This window comes from Cottoperca gobio, chromosome 13 (genome assembly GCF_900634415.1).
Source record: "Cottoperca gobio chromosome 13, fCotGob3.1, whole genome shotgun sequence".
NCBI lineage: Eukaryota > Metazoa > Chordata > Actinopteri > Perciformes > Bovichtidae > Cottoperca > Cottoperca gobio.
Genome location: NC_041367.1, coordinates 6,096,017 through 6,118,090, shown reverse-complemented (window position 1 = coordinate 6,118,090; position 22,074 = coordinate 6,096,017). Strand labels below are relative to the sequence as shown.

Sequence of the window (22,074 nt, the reverse complement as noted above, 5' to 3'; positions counted from 1 at the left end):
CTGAGCATAAAGTAATTATTGTGCATGGGTGCATATCCACCAAAAAGTCAACCTCAACGTGCTTGAATACACATACTGTATGTACTCCTGGAACAGAGACAGACACACAACAAGCATTTCTCTTACACGCCTGCACACACACTCAGATACACCCATGCTAGGATTGCAAACCGGCACCACACTTTTGCATCATCACCTTGTCTTGTGAGCATTCGTACAAATATATTGGACATCTTTCTGTCACCATCAGCGGCTGCTTCCCAATAGCGTGTGTGCCCAAACTGAATAACTCTCTCTCCCAGTCAAAATTAAATCAGATGGCAGCTGGATTTGCCTCAATTGACTTGCATCTGACAGGCCGCCAATATCATCTCTACTGCCATCGTCATTAAAATTGACAGCAATAAACCTTTTTGACTTCTTCTTGTATGCACCACTGTGGTAGCAGCAAACTATGCTTCGTACATTTCACTGGTACAGCATTAAAGAATAAAGTGTGTTACATCCATTACTGCAGGGGCACATTAGATACATTGTTACAGTACAAAATAGGACTAATTATGTCAGCTCTGTGCTGAGACCATTGGTAACTCCCACTGTCCAAAGAGAACAAAACTGAAAATACTTTGTAAATACATTTGCATCTTCATTTTGATACATTATAAATAATAGATTCACTGGGAATTGTAATTAATGTTTTATACGCCTCCCAGTGCCAAACTGTGTCGACCAACACTGCCCGTAGTAAAATCCCCAAAAGAATATTTTCTCACCAATTCCCCAAAGCACTCTACCCTCAATTACTGGTTTCCAGTCTGAAGCAGATGCACTGGAACCAATCGACTCATGTCTGCGGATGTAGACTTGTTGTCTAGTTGGTTTTACATGTGCTAACAGATGCCCGCTACATCTGCTGCCTGATAGCAGGATCTGCTCAGTGGGATGGTCCAGTGCTCGCTGCGGATTGATTAGTAACATTTTGCAAAGCTACAGTGAAGGTTTGAATGGTATCATCAGTGATAAAAGCTTTTTGCCTTGATGGAACCACTTGACATGGCTTCTCCTGGGAAAAACATGCATTTAGCTTTCAAGTTCGATTACATCCCTTTGCTTTCCTAAATAACAGTACTGTCTCAAGACTCCAGACACACTTTAGCCATATCTGCTGATTTATTAGACAAGGAAATAAACCTTTTTTAAATGTAGTTTTCTTTTATTTCATGCGAAACACTGCTTCGTTGTCGTGCACTGTAGTTCCATTTACAGAATCTTGAAAAGAGGAGACAATGGCAGCTACGATATGTCCTGTGCCGGAAACCTTTGACTCGCTCAGGATGAACAGAGACTGACCAGCTAATCTACAGGAGGCCTGGAAACAACAGAGCAGCTGTGGCATACAATAAGCTTCACAATCTGCTTCTGACGCACACAAGCGGAAACACACTTACGTGCCAATGCTGTTCATGTTTGTGGTTTTCATTTGGACATACCATAAACACCCATATTTGTCCTCACGGTACCTATTCAATAAATAAAGCCTCAGCATTGCTGTTTCATGTTACCAATGAATACAACATTTTGCGAAGAGCTTAATTTTGGAAACATCATGTGCTTGCTGCTATTATGTGTGACAACATCAAATTCAACACCAGCAGGCCAAACTCACAAACAAATGCTTCTTTGGGTAAACCAAGGTTTACAAATTTGATTCCAAGTCAACTAAAGTTTCTCACCGATGCATTCAATGAAAAAAAAGTAGTAATCGTCTATATTTTCTCCATGAGCTGGCTAAGGCTGCGCCTGACTGATCCTTTTCAGCTGCTGACGTTCACAGGCCCATTAGCATTAGTTGAACCTTTACACTATACGGCTAAAGTGTTCTGCACTTGGAGACAGATAGGAGCGATTATTTCATCGGTTGTTAAGCAGCGGTGCCTGACCACTCTCATTCAGATAGGTCTGTCAGCTGGAGCAAGGGCTCACGGTACAACCCTGTCTCCTACAAAATGACATTCCCATACAGTTGCAGTTTTACACACACGATTTGTGAAAAAATGCAAGAAAACTACTTGGTTATGTTTAGTAAAAGATCATAGTTTAGCTTAATAATAAGTCCGCTTGTTACATTAACAGAGAAACATGTGGTGTTATTCAACAGTTGACACATCTTAAAGAAAATGTCCCCGCCTCAATGATCTGGTTGGACCAGCGATGCAGGACTGACTCAACGATGGTTGGATATGCCTCTCCTACCAGCAATATGATTATCGATGCAAGAAGTGCTTCTAAAATGAATGCCAAGTAATGTTTTATAGAGTGACCAAGAACAAACAAGCTCAAATAGACATAGTACATGTGAGCAACAGACTATATTTTTCCCTGTCTGAATGCCATTAAGCTCCATCTTTCCTGCCCTATGAAACGGTGTGATTAGTCACTGCGTGAGTCTACCCGGAGCAGGTTCAATTTAATCTCAACCTCTGAGGCACTTTACAGAGAATTTCAAACCATTACCCAAGCTCAACAATTGGCGGTGGCTGCCAAGCACCTTCAAGGGAATGTCAGTTTCCATGGAGACCAAGCCACCGAAACTGTAGGATCCCTCTCTCACCACAAGTTAAAAAAACAAAACAGTTGAAGCACATTGATGGGCACATATCACCTCTCTGTAATTGTCTCTTGTGTACTGTCTTGGCCTTTCTCTGCCTGACATCACTGTTTGTGTTAATCCATATGTCTTTGTTCTCAGCTCAAGCATCTGCCTCTGTGTTTGCTCATGTTAGTAATTGCACATTTGCAGTTATTTGGCAGTGTCCTCGAACCCTGGAGGGGGTATGAATGGAAAGATGTAGACATTTTAAAGAAAGTTGTGGAGTAAATCAGGAGAATTAATGATCAGAGTTGATAGAGGGAACCTAATTAAAGAAATAGGTTGTGTTGATAGTAGCTGTACTTGGCTGTTTAAAGCTACTGCAATATGTATCTATTAACAATGGATTGAATGACTGAGACAAACCTAGTCCACCTCAGTTCTACAGCGGGTTTTAGTTTCTTTCAGCTCATTACCGCTCGCCAGGTGCACAGTCCCACTCTGAGCCTGTGTCTGTATCAGATCTCTATTAAAACAAACATGGAAAATAACAACACGCCTCTAATTACTGACCCAATGTACCAATAAAATTAGATTCACCATCTTCCCTTAATCTGTCAAGGCATCTCCTGTAATTCGGTAAATCTAATCTACCAAAGACCATGAGTTAAAGTATTAGTTTAATTATATCCAAGTATTTACCTCTCTTCTCCGCAGACACCACGATGTTTCTCATTCTCAGTCTGGCGAGAGTGACATTCTCTTCACGACACAACACACCGGAGCTCAGCTCCACCGCCTGACATCCAAATTGCACCCTGATGGAGCCAAGCTCTGTCTCCTTCAGTATAACAGTGTTTTTCAGTCAAATATTCTATATCTAAGTGCCTTCCTTATTTTAACCTTCTCGTGTCTCTTCCTTCATGTCTATGCATCCAGTACTTCATTCTTCTTTTAAGAGCAATGTATACAGAATACAGGAAGAGAGGAAAGGGCCCAAATGCTGACAATAGAGGTAAAATTATAGAGTTCAAGGATTTTTTAGAGAAACAGGGGGTTTGTAAGCTTATGGAGTAATGAAGCAACCAAGAAGCAAAACCAGGAAGGCAGTCCAAACAGGTAACCAAATCCAAAGTCCAACAACTAAACAGGTAGGTCTCAGATAAGTGATTTACAGAAAACATGTGTGAGCCAGTAAATATAGTGAGTGGCTGATGAGGGAATGAGTTGCAGGTGAGGGGTAGGGCGAAGACCAGGAAACTGGGAACAGGTGGGTAGATGGGTGGGGCAGTCAGGTAGGGGGAAAAGGAGGGAAAGTCTGAGTCCATCTAGTGGATAGATGTAACATAGCAAAGAAGGGGCCTGGGGAATAGTGCATGTGGCTGCAGAGGAAGCACAGAGAGACATACAAGTACACTGACGCCAATCAAACAGATCAATCTGGGGGCACCATTAGTTTTGAGGACACTATTTAAGCTGTGAAAACAAGAGTTTGAAGATGTTATTGCTACATTTGTGAATGCTATAAAAAGTGAAATATCTTGCATTGGTGTCAAGGTAAATATGTACTCTTAGCAGTCTAAAGGGGTATATCTTAGTATTCTAAGAATCACTTTTATACAGTCGGAAAAGCTTCCCTCACTCACAGTTTTCCTTAGTTAGAGAACTGCTCAGTTGGACACTGAAGAAATGCAGCTTCAAGGAAAACAACAATGTGTCCCCGAGAGGCAAACCTACGCTCGGCTCTCCTGCCAGAGTGTTCAGCCAGAAGACGATCACCAGGTAGTAAACTGAGCAGCAGTGATGGAGATAACATGCCCAAAACAAACTCCCTCAAGAGGTTGAGTATTACTTAAAACCGCGGAAACTGCATCTTTAAAAACACATCCTTGGCATACATTCACACATGATTTCATGACCCACGGTGTTCACACCTGATTCTCTCCCCTCCTGAGTCTTAATCAAGTTGTTTGTTTCAGAAAGGCTTTATTAGTTGTTGTTGTTTCTTTGATTGTGTAGGTGTGAATGCCTCTGAGTGAGTCCGCTCATGTGTGTATGTGTATGTGTATCAAGAAATGGAAAAAAAAAACACACACTGTCCTTGAGAGTGCTGCAAAGAAATTTAAACATCTTTGTTATTGGGAATGCAGGTCATTACAATGCAGGCTGAAGTGGAGAGGGTGTTAAAAGATGTTTTCTTTTATGGAGAATGATTTGTTTGTTTTACGTTCCACCTTGCTTGCCTCCTGGGACCTAACCTACATTACAGCACAAAGACTGTATTAATCATTGATGATCAGACCTTTTAATATTGCTCATATAATATGTATATGCCACTGAATAAAACAAATGAAGAGTTCTGTTCCAAAGCAATGTTGTGGTAAAATGATTACCTGAAGAGTATGCCGCCTGTCCAAGTCTATTTTTGTCAACTGTGATTTGGCCATTTTGAATGTGACACTGGTGGTGGGAAAACAATCCTAAAATGATACCAATTCAAAAAGGAAAGCGTAGTTTTATTTCTAGTAATAGCATGGTAACATTTCTGACAAAGGCATCAAAGAAACATTTCAAAATACAAGATGGTGAGTCCAAATGTCTCATTTAAAACTAATGAGCCACCACAACTCAAAGCCCCTTACAAATCCCATTTCTAAGGCAAAGGCAGAATAATAATTTCATCCAGACGTTCTTTATCACTAAGGAGAGAAAGTCTCCAGAGGTCAATTAACCCAGTGTGTGAACTGAGAACTCTTAGTGCAGACGTATAAGTTATTAAGCCAAGATAAGACACACTCACATATACAAATGCAAAGATAACGCACATACGCACATCCCCTGGCCAAGCTGATAAAGACAATGTCATCAAAACATTTGCCCACACGGCTCAACTCGCGTACGTGCGTTTCCATTTCTATTGAACACACATGCACGTACACATACTGTACATATTACCCAGCAGGCTGCTGTCCTTTAATCACAAGTCGTGTTATAATTGGAAAAAGTGTGAAGGAAATAAGAGCAGTTAGAGCGGCTCAGTCTGGCACAGAGACGTTAGAGCATGAGACTGCTGGAGCCAACTTATTGGAGCCATATGCTTTTATCAAAAGGTCATTTTTAAATTTGTAAATTGAGATAGGCAGATTATTTTTCATTATCTCTCTCAATCAGGCCTCCGTCACATGCCAGAAACCAAAATAAGTTGTTTAGCTTCTTTCTGCAAAGCAGTTGTCATTATCCTTAATTTTACTCGTGGACTCAAATAAGTTAGAGCAAAATGTACAGGACAGAAAACACTGTTAGATTCCTCTTTTATAAATTACCCCCAAATTAGTCAGGAAGTGATTTTGTGTATTGGAGTATATAGACGAGGCTGACCCAAACAATCTGTGTGTGCTTAAATTAAAGGAGTGTAATAATTTGGGGGAAACGCTTATTCGCTACCGTCAGCAGCTCTGGATAAGAGCGGCTGCTAAATGAGACAGAATATAAAATCCATCTACTGGCACTTCAAGACAATTAACAAGTTACATGTCATTTGTTTAATCTTTACAAAAACCGAAGCATATAAAGCCATGTTGTGGTTTTACAACGGTTCCTTCCAGGAGTCTTGTCATCACTGTGAGGTTGCCAGGCAGTCAGCAGAGACTCTTTGTGCTAAACTCAGCCTTGTTTGATGACATTTATGCTTCATCACAAGTGTGTTTTTCAAAGTGTAGCCTAAAAGACTTTCGCATGAGGTATTACTGGTTAGTTTGGCAAATGTACATCTGATTAACTTCCCCAAAACCTCTTCTAAGGAGACCATCTGGTTATCAACAAGAAAGGCATTTCCTTTTAAAATAAAATAACTTGATTTGGAAGCAGTGAGATTATCTATTCTTCATCTTGAAATGTGCTTACTGTTGGTCTCGTCTGCTTCTCCTGTAATGGCGAGGTCTCCCCTTTCAAAAGGATTCTGGATTTAGATTGAGCTTTTGATAGGATAACATAACTTTCAATAACACCTGACTCCAAGCTAATTCTGTATTTTTTTATTATTATGTGGAAGCAGTTTGTTAGACGACCTTTAAAAGCCCCAACCTCCACCTGAGTTGAGACCACAGAAAGTGACAGGTGGTCTTCATAATACATGAGGCTTTAGCCCCCAGTGGAGCCACTTTAACTGCATTTGTCTAGAATATGTTCATTCACACAGACTTCATGGCTGTTATTCACCCACACATGAATACATAATAAGTGCGTTTGAGCTGCTTGCAATCTCTGAACGATGCAGGTCAAAGCATCTCAATGTTGCTTGCACAAGCACGTTAAAGCACAACGAACACATGCATGTAAGACCTCTCTCCCACATATACACACACACACACACACACACACATACACCTGACCTAACACACACTGAAACCCTAAAACACCTCAGGTTTGCATTAGCACAGGGAGTCTTGCTGTTAGGCCCTTTGGCTATTCAGGCCAATAAATTGGTCCCAGTGAGATGTGAGAGCTCAGACCACAGGGCTGACCTCTAACTCTACATATGTGTATTAAAGAATTAGTCTCTGTCAGCGGGATCAATACCCCCAACAGCAGCTAGAGACCCAGCTCCCATGTAGGAAAAGTGTTGTAGTGTATTAGTGGGCCGATTATAATAATGGCAAAGGCCACCTGCTTTGTGGTTCACCTCAGAGCGCAGGTTTGATTTTCGGGAAAGATTTCCTCCAGTCGGTTGTTAAAATAATCTTGGGACTTGATTAATGAAAGCAGAATCAGGTCATGTGGTTTTTAATGAGCAGCATGGCCAACACTTAATACAAGATGGATTTCTCTTTTTTTTGTGAGAATTCTTTTTAAAATGTTATTAATATATACATTTCTTTACCCTTTTATTTGAAATATCAAAATGTAAATATGTATTTGCTATCACGCTTGAAAATGCAATTTATAAATGTGAAAATGAATAATGTATGTCTGTGAATTTACTTTCCTTGAATTGTATGTGTTTATTTTTTGTGCAAAGGTCTCTCTTGAAAAAAAGATTTCAAATCAGTTCGCTGTAAGACATTTTTGTTAATGTTCACATACGTTATCATACTTGAAAATAGAATGCCTTTGTATATTAAACACAACAATACCATCTTTTTTTATACATAAAAATTCAGGATTATATCAATGGTATCTAAATCCATAACAAATCCTCCATCGTCGTGGATGGAGTCTTCCCATCTCATTCCCACAGACTGATTCCTCACCGGCTGCTGAGATGCCAGTGCAGATGGACTGAATCAGGATGAGGCCAACAGCAGTGTCTGCGGAGCTAAACTCCCGGTAAATTGTGCCAGTGGAGAACTGCACCGCGTTGGGGCCTGGCTGCTGTGACGCTTTAGTCCTGGCAGAGAGAACAGGGCCCCTCTTGTTTGGCAGAGGCATGTTGACAGGAAACATAATGCATTCACATGATAATGAGCCAGTTAATACATGTCCCTCGTATTGACCTGCTTTCCCCCGCTTACATACTGTACACGTCTTCACACAGATAGGAGGCAAAACACACACATAAATCTACAGTACGCTGACACTAACACACACACACATATAGCCACACGAACACGCACGCTCAATCACAAACCCCTCAGTGTCTGGTGCAGATCGGCCTGATCGCTGGTCTCATCACCAAGGAGACCGGCACTAAGCGGGCGCCTGGCAGAGACAAACTGGCATTTAGCATTTAGGACCCCACAAAGCTTTCAGACAGAGTATACAGGACTGTTTCAATGGAGAGAGAGAGAGAGAGAGAGAGACCGGTCACATGGACGCAAGCAGGAAAATAGAGAAAAGAAGGGAATGAAATGTTGGCTAACAGTCACATTAAAGAGCAGAATGATGAGGAGAGAAAAAACAGGACCGCAACAGATAGAATAAACCTGACGATGACTACATGCTTGTGGCTATGAGGCAGAAAAGCAGGCAGGAGGAGAGAGAAAATTAGATTTAATTCTGCGTTTTATACAGACAAGTTTTTTTTTTTTACAGCACTGACTAAATAACTGCTGAGAGTGATGTGTCTAACTAACATAAAACACCTCTGAGCGTTAAGAGGCACATGTGTGATTTCAGCCGACGTCACGAACGAGGGAAGCTATTAATACTCATAACCACCTGAGTCCCCACCAGGATAGGGAGAGAAAATGCAGTGCGAATGAACTGTAAAAACAAAGTTACCCTCTATTATTTTCCATATTCATTCACAACTCCCCAAGCTGGCAATAAAGAAAGGAAATAAAAAGAGGGGAAATTGTGGTTGTCAAGAGCCCTCTTCACTCTGAACTTAAAGCGGAAGATTGAGGGATGGCACGAAACAAACAAGTGTTGAATGGTTTGAGAGAGAGGGATTTAGGCGATGGTGAGCTCCAGATGTTTTTGGAGTTGAAGGGAGGAGAGGAGAGGAGAGGAGAATAACTAGACAGTAAAACAGCAGCAGGGAGCAAAAACTAATTTAGGCACAAATTGAACAGATAACCGAAGGTGTATGAGGTTGTCATATCGGCCTTCTGCTGAACTTAACTTTCTGGCCTTTTTTCTCTTAGCTCTCTCTGCTCTGATCTTTTTCCTCTGTTCTCACCTCACTCCGGTTTGGTCCCAGATCGTTCTCTCTAGTCTCAGCCTGCGGCCCTGTTGCCTAGAAATTAGGTTTACATACTCATACTCAACGACTAATGCATTTTTAAGAAAACGCTGAGCTGCAAAATGTTCACTGAAAACGTATCCCATTTGTTATCTCTACGTCATTTGCTCAAATATGAGCAACTTAATCATGATTACACGTGTTAATGATTTTGTATAGGCACTTACAGCACAAGATTAGAGAACGATCATGGTTTTGGTTCAATATTGAAAATGTATTTTCCATCCTGAGTCCTGCATCTCATCCCTCATTCTCATGTCTCAGACCAACTGTTAAACCAGGTGTGAAATCTGCCTGCGTGGCAAATTTTCTCCCTCAGCTTCCCTCTCCTCTCTCCATCTACAAGCAACTAGGCAACCCCCCCCCCCCCTCCCCACAACAGTGTCTGATGCTTTGATAACCAGCTATCAAACACTGTATCATATATGCCTCATCTCACCTGTACAGCCAATTCACAGTATTCATTTTTCATTCTAATTCAAACAAGGACTAATTCAAATTAAAAAATAATTATTTTCCCCCCCGCTGTGCATGGCAGCAGTGTAATTCGTGGATGTTTCAGCTCTTCTGTGCAACCTGTATTCATGAGCTTTTATCTAAGCAGCGTTTTGTTACAACAATGGTGAATAGCATCTCATGTGGCTGTGCAGGCACACTGATGGGCCCTGCTTTTCTACCCCATTCTCATTTTAACAAAGAGTATTTTTTTTTCCATTGTGCTCTAAAATACAACACATATCTCCACGTCTCTCTCCTTACCCAGTGGTACAGTAATAAAAGCTACATCTCTCTCTGTCTCACAAAGCATTACGTAGCCCTATTCTGCTTCATTACCATGCAGAATAAAGGAAGAGCAACTCATTCCACTCTGGCCATCGGAGACCCGAATTCCATTGGGGAAATCATCTTCTAAATGATAAGAAATTGCCCTGGAACGGGACAATGTCCCATGTTAATAAAGCACACTCCAGCTGAGTACAATGGAGTCACTGATCATCTCATGTCATCGTTAAAACCCTGCGTTTCGTCTCACAGTTTTAATTACGGGAAAATGTCAACCGTTTACAGGCCGGAGAAGATGGATCACTTGATATTCTGCCACTGATTATGAGAAATGTTTATGAAGCCTTATGCAACTCACAGGTCCCAGTGAGAATACTCTCCGTCTTGCTCTCTCTGGCTCAGCGTGCCCTTTTTCCCACCCCGCACTTTCGATCTTTATCAAAATTATACAGTGCGGTTCTATCATTTCAGCACCCTTCTGCCATTTTTACTGACATTACATCAATATGGAGCAATGACAATGAACTGTAATTGCACAGCATTGTTGCTTTTGTCATAATTACAGTTGTGATAGTGCACAGGGAGACAACGACTTAGTCTCTGGGTAATTACCCCAATTGACTAGATGGTAGCTAATTGGATTGTTTGACATTGTGTGTGTGTGTGTGTGTGTGTGTGTGTGTGTGTGTGTGTGTGTGTGTGTGTGTGTGTGTGTGTGTGTGTGTGTGTGTGTGTGTACATGTGTGTGTATTGGAGCAGTTGACAATAAACAAATAAGAGACGGGAAACAGGAGACTCTAATTGTGGGAACAGCAGGACAAAAGCATACATCTCCCTTTTCAGTCACCTCGATCTCTGAGTTGTCTGGCTGAGCACACACATCCCCACTTCATTTTTCTTGATTATTTATTGTTTTTTCTTCCGTTAAATTTGATACCTCACTAAGGTTGAATTATTCTGATGAGAACATGTAGGTGTGCCACAAGGTTCATTCCTAGGCCCATTGCTATTTTCTATTTACATGTAACATGTTGGTGAAGTTGCAAAATTAGTCATGACTTAAATTTTCACAGCTTTGCCTATGATACCCAAATCTGCATTCCTTAACCCGAGGAAGAACAGCTCCTGCTGTGATCAAGCTGATGGCATCCTAACAAATGAAAATAAATAACACAATATTTTGCAATGTCACAAAATTTAACTCTCTTTAATGAATTTAATAATATTGAATAAATCAGAGGATTTTGTCACACTGCACAGATTCTGACCTCCCTTCACCGTCTCTCAGTTTGAGTTAGATCGGATTTCAAATACTGCAGCTTCTGCTAGCATATAAATAGCAAACAAGCTCACACGATCACATTTATCTGATCTCACCATCCTTTATGTACCCTTTCACGCCTTCCGATCACAGGGTGCTGGCTGGCAGACTGTCACTGACATTTAAGGGGAAATTAGAAGGCAATAGAGCATGTCCTACCAAGCTACATACCTTTAGATACACGTCCCCTCGCGAAGATAAACCCGTTTTAATCTTTAAATACAATCCACTGTTTATCTTGGGAAAGACACACTTCTTCTTTTACTTTGATTTAAAGAGTAGTACACACATATCAGCTTTCCAGAACCAACTCCAGAGCTGCCTTTTTGTTGCTCCATCATTACACTCACTTCCTGTCTACTGTGTGTGTGCACTAAACATGTCTGCTTCAAGTGTGTGTTTGTCTCTCTGCTTGTCCAGACACTATCATTTACATTTGTTTTTTCTTTCAATGGATACATGGGGCACCCGCTTTACAATGTGAGCTTCTGGGGCGCCCCCTTTGAGACATTTTTAAGATGATGAAGCTGCGATGGGCAACACTGCACAGATATACATTCAAGAATTTAAAACAGCCTCCTTGGATCACATATCCAAGTGGATTGTAATGTCGGAAATGTCCTGACAAATCATGTAAACATGTAAAAAAGTATGGTTATAGACAGACGTTTTCATGGTGTTAATTATAATAAAGTGTGGCTTGACTATGTCTATATCCAACCTTCGTTTATGCATGTCACTGAACTGATCAAATAAAGCCAAAGCTATCTATAAGCCAGGGTCACAGACCAAATGACAGACATAATCTGCAGCAAAGCCCGTCTTAGCAGATGATTTGGGCCTTGGCTCAATAGTTTACACATTGTTCCATATTCACAAATCACCTCTTAGCGGACAAGCTGGGTACGGATCAGCAGGCGCGGCTCATCAGAAGAGGCAAGTAAGCAAGTCATAGTCTCCTCGGTCATACAAAAAAGCAAGGTGAATCATGTAATTGTCTATGTTCCACTAATGCTTTATGTTTAACACTATACACTTAAATATAAAATTCACTCAAATAGACAGTGTATGTTGATTTTCCATTAATAATGCCCCTGTTATGTTAGAGATACATTCACATACGAATCAAGTTAAGGATTTCCAAGGCTTTATTGCAGTACTGAGTGATTGTACCACAGTCATTGTCACTTGGAATTTATGCTCAGGGTCGTGGAAGTGCTGAGTTTATCTTGAAATGTATACCTTTAATTACAGAACTGATTATCGTGTTCAAGGGTGTCATAGCATAGTCAGTGTTAGTGTATTTCTCCAAGGTTGGCTTCCTGAATAGAGTAATTCTTTGTTTCTACCCTCAGCAGCCCTCCCCTCAGTTGATGTCATGTGGGACAAACGTGCAAGGACCAAACACTCCATTATTGTGTTACGCTTATTTAAAGCTCCTCCAATAGCTGGGATCTACATAAAAGGCTTTTTGTAGGATAGTGGACGAATAGGAGCACACACACACACACACACACACGAACACACACACACACACACACACAGTGGTGTCTGTGACAATACTACTATCTGGCATTATCAGATAAGTCTGTGCAATACCCTTGTGATATGAATGTGTGTGGGAGGGATGGGGTGAAAGGTGTGTGTGTGTGTGTGTGTGTGTGTGTGTGTGTGTGTGTGTGTGTGTGTGTGTGTGTGTGTGTGTGGGTAGGTACATCCATGCCTTAACTTGTGTGCGTGTGTGTGATGGTGAATTTTCGCCTTTCATATTCTGGCAAAACTATCTAGGGCCGAGTGGATTTGCAAATTGAGCACATTACAAATACAAAGTAGAGTGCAGCGTACTGGACAGTGTTTCCCTGCCCCCACCACCAGTCTCTAGGCTGCAAGGGAGGGCAACCAGATAAGGCAGTAGAGGCATGGATTAAGGGTTAAAGGGGCACAGCAGCATATGGTGCCCCCTGATATCTATGGCGCTCGTACAGTTGTTAGACTAACACCGCCTACGTGGTCGCCACGAGAAGTAGGTCTCACAGGATGTAAGAAAGCATTGCTCATCTTCTCTTTTTTATTCAACCATTTCAGTTTAGTGTATGCTCTCAACAAGTTTTTGTGGCCAAAGGGTCATCAAGCTAAACCAACATGTGAAATATATGCATATAAACATAAGTTAGAACAGGAAGAACAATGTAAAATGCAGACTGTGAGTAAATCTTTGAAATATTACTATAAAGATGTGTTAAGCCTCGTGTGTCTCTGTGCGTGTATGAGTATATTTCATATTAAGATGGGGTTTTTTTGTAAATGTTTGTGTGGTATTGCACATATTTCATTTACAAGTGCATCTAAATGTGTGTATATGCACAAGCTGGGCAAATGTCTGTTCCCCAGTTCGTCACAGTCCCACGGGTGCCCCCTCCCGTTCTATTGGATACAACAGCGACAATGTTAAGAGGAAGTCTACTGTAACAATGCACAGATGGGACCTCTCGTGCTCGCATTTTTTTTTTCTCTCCCTCCCTCCCTCTCTCTTTCTCACTGTGCGCCTTAACGCGCCGTTCTTCCTGGCTGTTCACATGCATCAGATTTGACATGCTCATTCATTGTCTGCGAGGACAGAACAAGCGGGGACCACTTTTCAGTCTCGTCCTCATCCCTGGAAAGTAATTTGTGTGTCGACGGAGTTTGTAGGACGACAGAGAAAAAAAGAGGCAGAGAGAGAGATACTTAGAGTGTGTGAAAGTGAGGCACAGAGGGATCTGAAGTATGAAAAAGAGAGACAGTGAAAGAGAGTGAAATTGGAAAACAGAGTGATGTCAACGGAAGCGAAACACAAATACAAGGGTGCAAGGAGAAACATAGAGGGATATAGGTCATGATAAGGGAGAAGTTGGATCTGTATTCTGAAAGAACACCTGAGAAAAAGAGCACAAGTGATTGAGTATGTCTCGTGGACGCTGTACACAACAGGGACTATTAATGAAACTACAGAGAGCTGATGCACAACATGTTCTATAGGGAGGGACGAAGGCAGTTAACACACATTTACTGAAAGCCAAAGTGTGTCACGGAGCTCGCTTTGCACTCTTGCAGGGGCATCTCATTTTAGTGTCCTTACCGAGCAGATATTAACACTGTACTAGTTTATACAAGTGTGCTGCTGATTCAACATTAAGAGCAATAGGCTTTTTGGAGTTAGCTGTAAACACACTACTACAGACAGCGCTTACCACTTCTACTGACCAATTTAAAAAAACTGAAAGTTGTTCTGTAAACTGTGATGAATGGTAACATTTGCGCTCATTTTGTTTTCTAAATAATTGTTGTTTTTCCCTAAAATGTTCCATCGGGGTCTCAATTACTTAATCCATTGCAGTCCACTTTATCATAGCTTTACTTTTATCTTCGTCAGAGATATGTGGCTATATGGCTATTTTTCACATTATACTGTATATGTGCTTATTTGGTGAGTGCAAAACTACCAGAATATATCAAGCAAAAATGTACGTGAAGACATTGAACTAAATTAAAAGAGCAAAAGCAAAAGTGAAACAGCAGTGTTTTACCCCAACTGCCAGTTTATGAATTACCTATGGCTGTGAAAAGCCCTGGGCATATTTAATGCAGGAGAATCTGTTCCTTTTGTCACTTTGTTTCCCTCTATTCTCTTCACTTTGCAGTGTTCTGCATTTTCACTCCATTAGCAGAGATATGAGTGTCAGGACGACAGACAGAGGGTTTCAAGCTCAGTTCAGCGGCTCAACCTGTCCGCAAATATAGATTCCACTGAGCTAACATGCTTCTGTCATAGGTAAGAAAAAATGTTTAGGAACTGTCCACTAACTGCAATGTATGTACAGCAGCAAGAAGCTTGTAAATGCTGACTAGTTCATCTTTTTTGAAACCACGTCAACCAAGACAGAAGTTATTTGTGCAGGAGCTCTCTGTTAGGCACAGACAGCCATCATGTGCACAAGTGAGCAATTCACAAAATGACCTTTCTCTAGAATATTAAATTATCCGCAGTGTAATTTTAGGGGCCTGTGCAATTATTTGGTCAAGACAACTCGACTGACCACCATGCACTGAAATGCATCACGCTTTGTCACACAAGCCAGTTCAGCTGCTGGGTTCATCAAGTGCTGTAAGGTCATTTAGTCATTGTGTGGATCAATTAACAATCAATTTCAAATTAGTGATGCTATGCCACAGTACTCCAGAGAGTACGGTTAAATATACCTATATATATATATATATATATATATATATATATATATAGGCCTTGCTTCAGGACTCACTCGTGTCAGAAACTCATCCTTCCTCCGGGCCAGCTGTAAATGCAGCTCCCACTGCAACATTTCATGTAGCTGTCTGTCTTTATGGACTGCTTGCCTCCTCTGAGAGCAGTGCAATGTTTGCTTTTGTATTGTGCTAAAAACTGTGGTGCTGTGAAACCTGTTCCAATGAGAAATGTATCACTTGTTTCAGATGAATGGCCCCATCATCATCATCATCATCATCATCATCATCATCATCATCATCATCATCATATGGTCGTTACATCTACGTCCAATTGTACGTGCATGGTGGGTGTCATGTAAATCCCTCAAATTACGACAACACTTTGTACACTCAGTATGCACTCCTTATTTCATTCTCTCAATTTAGCAACTTCAACCCTGGAATGTTTTATTTACTATACATTGGCTTTGAAAACACAATGTTGTGTTATTTTTTACGTTACTTATAGATGCTTCTTATGGTATCGTTTAGATTGTTTCAATGTAATTAAAAAGGAAAGATGTTTTTGCATATGAATGAACAGCTGAACAGACTGAAGTTTCCTTTCTTCTCAACATTGAGCTCACTGGAGAGTGTGAAGCTCCCTAATGAACCTAAAAGACAAACTAACTGCATCAGACCTGAAGATATGTGATTGGTTCATCAAACGGATCAGGTTCATTCCAATCAAAGGGGAACCTTGATCATTTGGGATGCACTGTCATTTATTTGCTTAGGGAATATGAGGTCCCAACCACACACACACACACACACACACACCCTGCCCATTAGCACACACTTGTGGGAATAATGTGTGCACAGGAGCATTTCCTTCGCCATTGATCTGAGCTCATAAAGAACTACAATGATATACACAGCATCTACTCGTGGTAATACCAGAGATCAACTTAACGACCCTCTGGCAGACACTGATTGAGAGCCGCAGTATATGTGTTGACTGTTAACAGTTTAAACATGTAGATTGTTTGTGATTGTTGTCATGTTTTGAGGTCTTGTCATGGATATACCTTCCCCTCTGCACCAAGACTGCATCAAATCCTTTTCCATGCTTGAGTTATAAAGTGGAGGTGTTGCCTTTTGCAGGTTCTTAACTAACATCAGCGTTCACAATAATGCAATTATCACACTTAATCCATAGAGAAGTTATCTCGCTGCTCAGGGCAATGATCTTGTGACTCACGCATACTAAGAGAAAACTGGTTACTGCAATGCTGCAACACAGATTTTCCAATGCAACATTTCTTACGTGTCATAAAAAGTTGAAAAGCTTAATTTACAGAGTTCCTCTGCACAGGAGGAATGAATGAATGTGCACATGCAGGCAAAGGATTTGCCACGTCAAGTGTTCTAGATGACAAACCTGAACACCTTCTGTTTTGAAAAGGGACACACTACTTCACCAACACCCTTTTTAATCATCTAACCTATATGTAGTTAAAAACACAACTGATCACATGTCAGCATCAACATGCAGCATCACTCGCTCCCACACACTCATGATTCCCTCATTTGCCACTCTGATTAAAGGTACAACCAACCCCAAAACCCCAAACCGTGGTGAACTGACCACATCAGATGTTTGCCCCAGATGCTTGGCCAACTGGCATGCAGAGCAGCCAGTGGACTCTTTGGGGCCTAGTTTAATGTGTGCTTAAGAGACCGTGGGACCGGGGCGAATGCTGTGCTCTCTTCCTCCAAATATCTGCCATCATTTATTCATTCACACTCCCAGGTTGGCCGCTGCTGCCATCATCTGAGGACCCTGTCATCTGAAGTTCTCTGTGCCTCTGTCGCTCAAACATACACACGCATATGCACGCACATGCACTTTGCAAGCAGTCCCAGAGGTCTTTTAATTTTTTGAGAAGCTATTTTTAGTGAGAAAAATAATCGAGGTGGAAAGTTCCATCTGTCCAACACTCTTGTTCCAGCTGCTCCTTTTTAGTAGCAGGCGGAAAGAGGAGGGGGGTAACGCTACTTATCAGATAAAACTGATCCAGACGGGATTTTCCATCATATGTATTCTGCATTAGCAGGATTTGAGAGTCGTGTTCTGAGTTGGATGCCAGGTTTTTTTAAACTGCAAGAACACCTGAGGTTACAAAAGCTGAGAGTCCATTTAAATGGCCTGCTGAGCTGTGCTGCTCTGTCCACACTTTGTATATTTTCAAAGCTCCTGTCACTCTTCTCTCTCATCCCTCATTATCTTTTTGACTGCCTGAAAATTTTGAATAGATAAATTAAGTGGGGAAAAAAAGCTGCTTTGAATTGGCAATAGAAACACACCAGCAAACATGGTTTTGGTGATTTGCAGATTTATTTGTGGACCTGCTATACATTGTATAGCTATTAAATGTAGGTTTAAAAAAAGCTTTTCTACCAAATTTAGATCGGCATTTACCTCGACAGCTGGATGTCTTTTGGCCTGCGAAATCACCAAGACCATCCTCACTGCTACGATGAACCCAGTGCAACTGTACGGCATGAATCATATTTGAACGCATTGATTAAAATGAAATCAGCAAACTGAGCAAAGAAGACCATGTAGAGAACCGGGCTCGCTGTATAACTTTGTACTTTTAGCAGAACCTCAAAGGTTAACAAGCTCACAGAGAAAGTGTCGAAAGGAGCTGTTCTAAGTTCAGCTTTGATGCAGACACCAATGCCCTGAATGTCAATGAGCTTAAGAAACACTCAATGTTGTCTTTTTTATTTATGCTTGAGCGCTCCTTGTCCTCACTGGATTCTTCATTTCAAACATACAGAACAGAGGGATGGAAGCCTGGAGGCTTATCCACACATTTCACTGTCTTAAAATATATACATATATGCACATTTGTCCTATAAGATTTATTATGCAGACATCCAAAACAAACAACAGTAGTTGTTCAAAAGTTCACAGCCACCACCTCCGCTTGAATTTAATTTGCTGAATTGATTGGACCTCCGGATCGGTCCCTGCAACACCCTTGAGGGTTGTTCTGAGTGAATCGGTAAAGCGGGGCATCATGGGCAGAGCGGCTCTGTGTTTGTATCACCGTGGGGCTTCGTTGTGACAACAGCTGAACCAATCAGTTCATTGGCACAGAGCCTCCACATTTTTGAATTCTTCTAACTTTTACAAACTTTCTTCAAATGTTTCACTGTAGATCAGAAGGTCCCGACTTTTCTTCACTGTGTAGCTGTAAGATGTCTATTTCTAATTGAGAGGAAAGGATACAATATTTATGTGTGACTGGGGAGGCTGGATGGCTAAAGAAGGACATGACATGTCCTCTAACTAATGCTCAAAGTACAAACTTGGCCGTGGCTGACGCCTGTCCAAATCACTTGTGAACTTTACTTCATCCTGTTATAGTTGTTCACAGCGTTTTGCTTTTCAGAACTTTACTCTTTTCACTTCTTTTAACTGTTTGGTGTGCGTCCACAGCCTCAAACGTATATGCATTCTAGCCAAAAAACTAACTTTTTTTGTAGTAAAGCTAAGGGAGATTTTAGTTAATATGCACATGTGAGATAAAAGTGAAACTACACAGGCCTCATTGTGTAATAACCCAAACAATGTCCGCTAACATAATGAACCGATCAGATTGATCTAGTTACAATGTCTGACATGCAAAAAGTGGAGGTCAGTTCACACAGCCAAAACAAGCAACCACAATCAATACTGACTTTGCTGCATCAGAATGTATTTATAGAAACACTGGCAACTCCCCACCAAGACGCAAGAAGAGAGAAGAAAAACTGTCCAGCAAATGTAGCTTCTTTCTGAACATGCTGGCTTGTTAATAGAGCTGCTGAGCTTTTACACGCTGAGCAGTTTGTTCTTTCTGTAAACTGGTTTGTAGACTTAAATCTTCACTCATTTCAATTGTTGAGGATTTTTAATTGGCTGGACACGTGAGTCACTTCGGGATGGAAAATAAAGAGCGGTCACAGACCACAATTGTTTATTTCAAACCATTTTATCAGACGAAGGGGAAGACTGGTCAAACCAAATAATCTTGTGTGTGTGCGTGCGTGTGTGCGTGTGCGTGGTGCGTGTGCGCGTGTGTGTAACCCTGAGTAAAACTGATAAGACGCCATACGTCCACTCACTCCAGAGGTGCACAGCTAAACCAGTGAGCAGCAGAGTGAAACATGTGGCCAATCAGGACTGAATTCAATCTCACACAATTGTTCTGTCCAAATTGAGATGTCAAGCCAGTGTGTGTGTGTGTGTGTGTGTGTGTGTGTGTGTGTGTGTGTGTGTATGTGTGTGTGTGTGTGTGTGTGTGTGTGTGTGTGTGTGTGTGTGTGTTTGTGTGTGTGTGTGCCTTCATGGTTCAGTAAAAATTCATTTGGTTTCCTGACAAGGGGCTCTAAGGGACCTTGGTTGGAGTTGTCTAGCATTTCTTTCTGCTCTGCTTTGCTATTTTTCTTTAAAAAATATGTGTACTTTATGTGAAAGAAGTTTAATGAACTCATTTATTTTTAATTTACAGCCTCTTAATGCCTTTTAAGCATCGTTATTCATTATCCTACATAATATGTGCATGAATACATTAACACATGATGTTCATTGATTGTGCCATTACACTTTTCTTTAATGGTATTTCTATGCTTGTACATTTATATTTGTATTTCCAAAATGCTTTTGCCGAACTAAAGACTTATATAACAAATACCAGTGTGTCATTATAAACATTTTATTGATATTGTATTATATAATAAAGAGCAAACATAAATGTATGAAAAACGTGCATTCACATCCAAAAGCCATATTGTTGGATTACTAATAATAACTAGACTAAGAAGAAAGATGAGGTCAACAAACTTGCTATTAAGTGCCACAGACACACATATACACATGCAATTCCGCGTGGGAGAATTATAGGTGTATATGGTGATTTTCCTTTGGGATATTCCTCTCGTGAGCTGCCTGGTAACCCTGCTTCTCGTTAATCGGACGGCTACCACCGTCTGCCCGGTTTCTATTTCACAACACAGACTCTCTCACTGTGCGCCTCGTTTGGATTTGTATCGTTGGTGGTTGAGTGGTTTTAAAACGCAGTGATTTTAGACCTTGTGTTGTGTACGGCATAGCGCATTATGGATAAGACGTGCACAATCAAAAGTGCTTTTGGGAGAGATGACATGGCGAACATCGGGGAAAAGTCATCCTAAATCGGTGCTTTAGTTTTTTGTGGAAATGCCGGGGATTTATCAGCCTGATCCAAACATACAGTATTAAGGAGGAGGGGGATCAAATGAATGTGGCACGCGCTCTTGGAGAGGAGTTGAGCCCGTTGCACAATTTAATTCCAGATACATCTGTTTTTGCAGTACTGATGCACATGTATCGCAATAATGATTTGTACACGTGATAGAAAATAGAAAACCCTTTTTAGAATATGTTTCTAGTATTATTGTTATTATTATTTTTAGATTATTATTATTAGTAGTAGTAGTAGTAGTAGTAGTAGTAGTAGTAGTAGTAGTATATGGTTGTCAGTGTGCGAGGTGCATTGTGCTTGTAGCTGAGGATAAGTTGACAAGTTTCCAAGTGTCACACAACTTACCCTCCATGCAGAATATGATCATCCAGGCTATCCATAGGTCCGAGTTATGAAACTTCACCATGGCTCGTAACTGTTCAGTGAATGGTTCTCAGTGTTAGCCCAGTGCTTCTTTCTTTATGAAATCTCAGCTCTGCTCACAGTTTCCTTGAAGATAAGTAACTGTCCCCTCTAATGGCATGACACATGAAAGAAGTCCGGGATATTACGCAGCGCACACTAGCGACATTTCCCAAAAACAACGTGAAATGTTCAAATGTTCTATTCAACGGGCACTCGTCTCTCCTTCGGCCGCTTTTTACTCCTTCTTTCCTCCCGTTCTTTGGTATCTGCTGGTCACTCCAAGTCTATTTCCTTCTTTCCTAGACCTCTCCAGTCAGTTTACGCACGCTTGCAAAACAACTCAATGTCCAACTACTGGTGAACAAACATCTGACGACTCTCGCTGAAAGTGACTTACAAACAGATCAGAAACTGCCACTTTTCCCCTCTGCTTGGTGAGTCTCTCCAACGCGTCTTGTTGCGCTCCATGGTTTCTCGTCTGTTCTGCTGCGGCTGGGAATAAAGCGGACCTGGGAGCAAATTACGCAGCATTGGAAACAATACGACTTCCTGTTTCTATTTTTCAAACTAAAATATCCGTGGATGTGTTGTCATGAGATGGCAAAAGGACAAAGGGTCAGTCCATCAGTCACGTCACTCCTCAAAACCTGTGTGCTCCCCAAACTTCCCTGCATTGAAAAACATTTCTCAACTCTAAAAGAAAAGGACAATTAAAGAAAAATGTGTCATTACTTTATGAAGTCAGTCAAATGTTTAACAAAATAACTTATCTGAA

The 22,074-nt window shown here is 41.1% G+C and overlaps 1 protein-coding gene across 2 annotated transcripts in view; it reads right to left on the bottom strand.

Moving 5' to 3' along the window:
- Positions 1-21,781, bottom strand: part of igsf11 (immunoglobulin superfamily member 11) — an 89,919-nt gene extending 68,138 nt beyond the window's left edge. The window contains exon 1 of one of the 2 annotated variants that reach the window (XM_029446257.1): positions 21,240-21,781. In XM_029446257.1, the coding sequence (XP_029302117.1) occupies positions 21,240-21,300 (61 nt within the window). In that variant the 5' untranslated portion in view covers positions 21,301-21,781. Of the gene's footprint in view, positions 1-3,292; positions 3,889-21,239 lie in introns of those variants that run through there. The other variant, XM_029446258.1, reaches the window with a different exon arrangement.
- Positions 21,782-22,074: the final 293 nt, after the last annotated feature.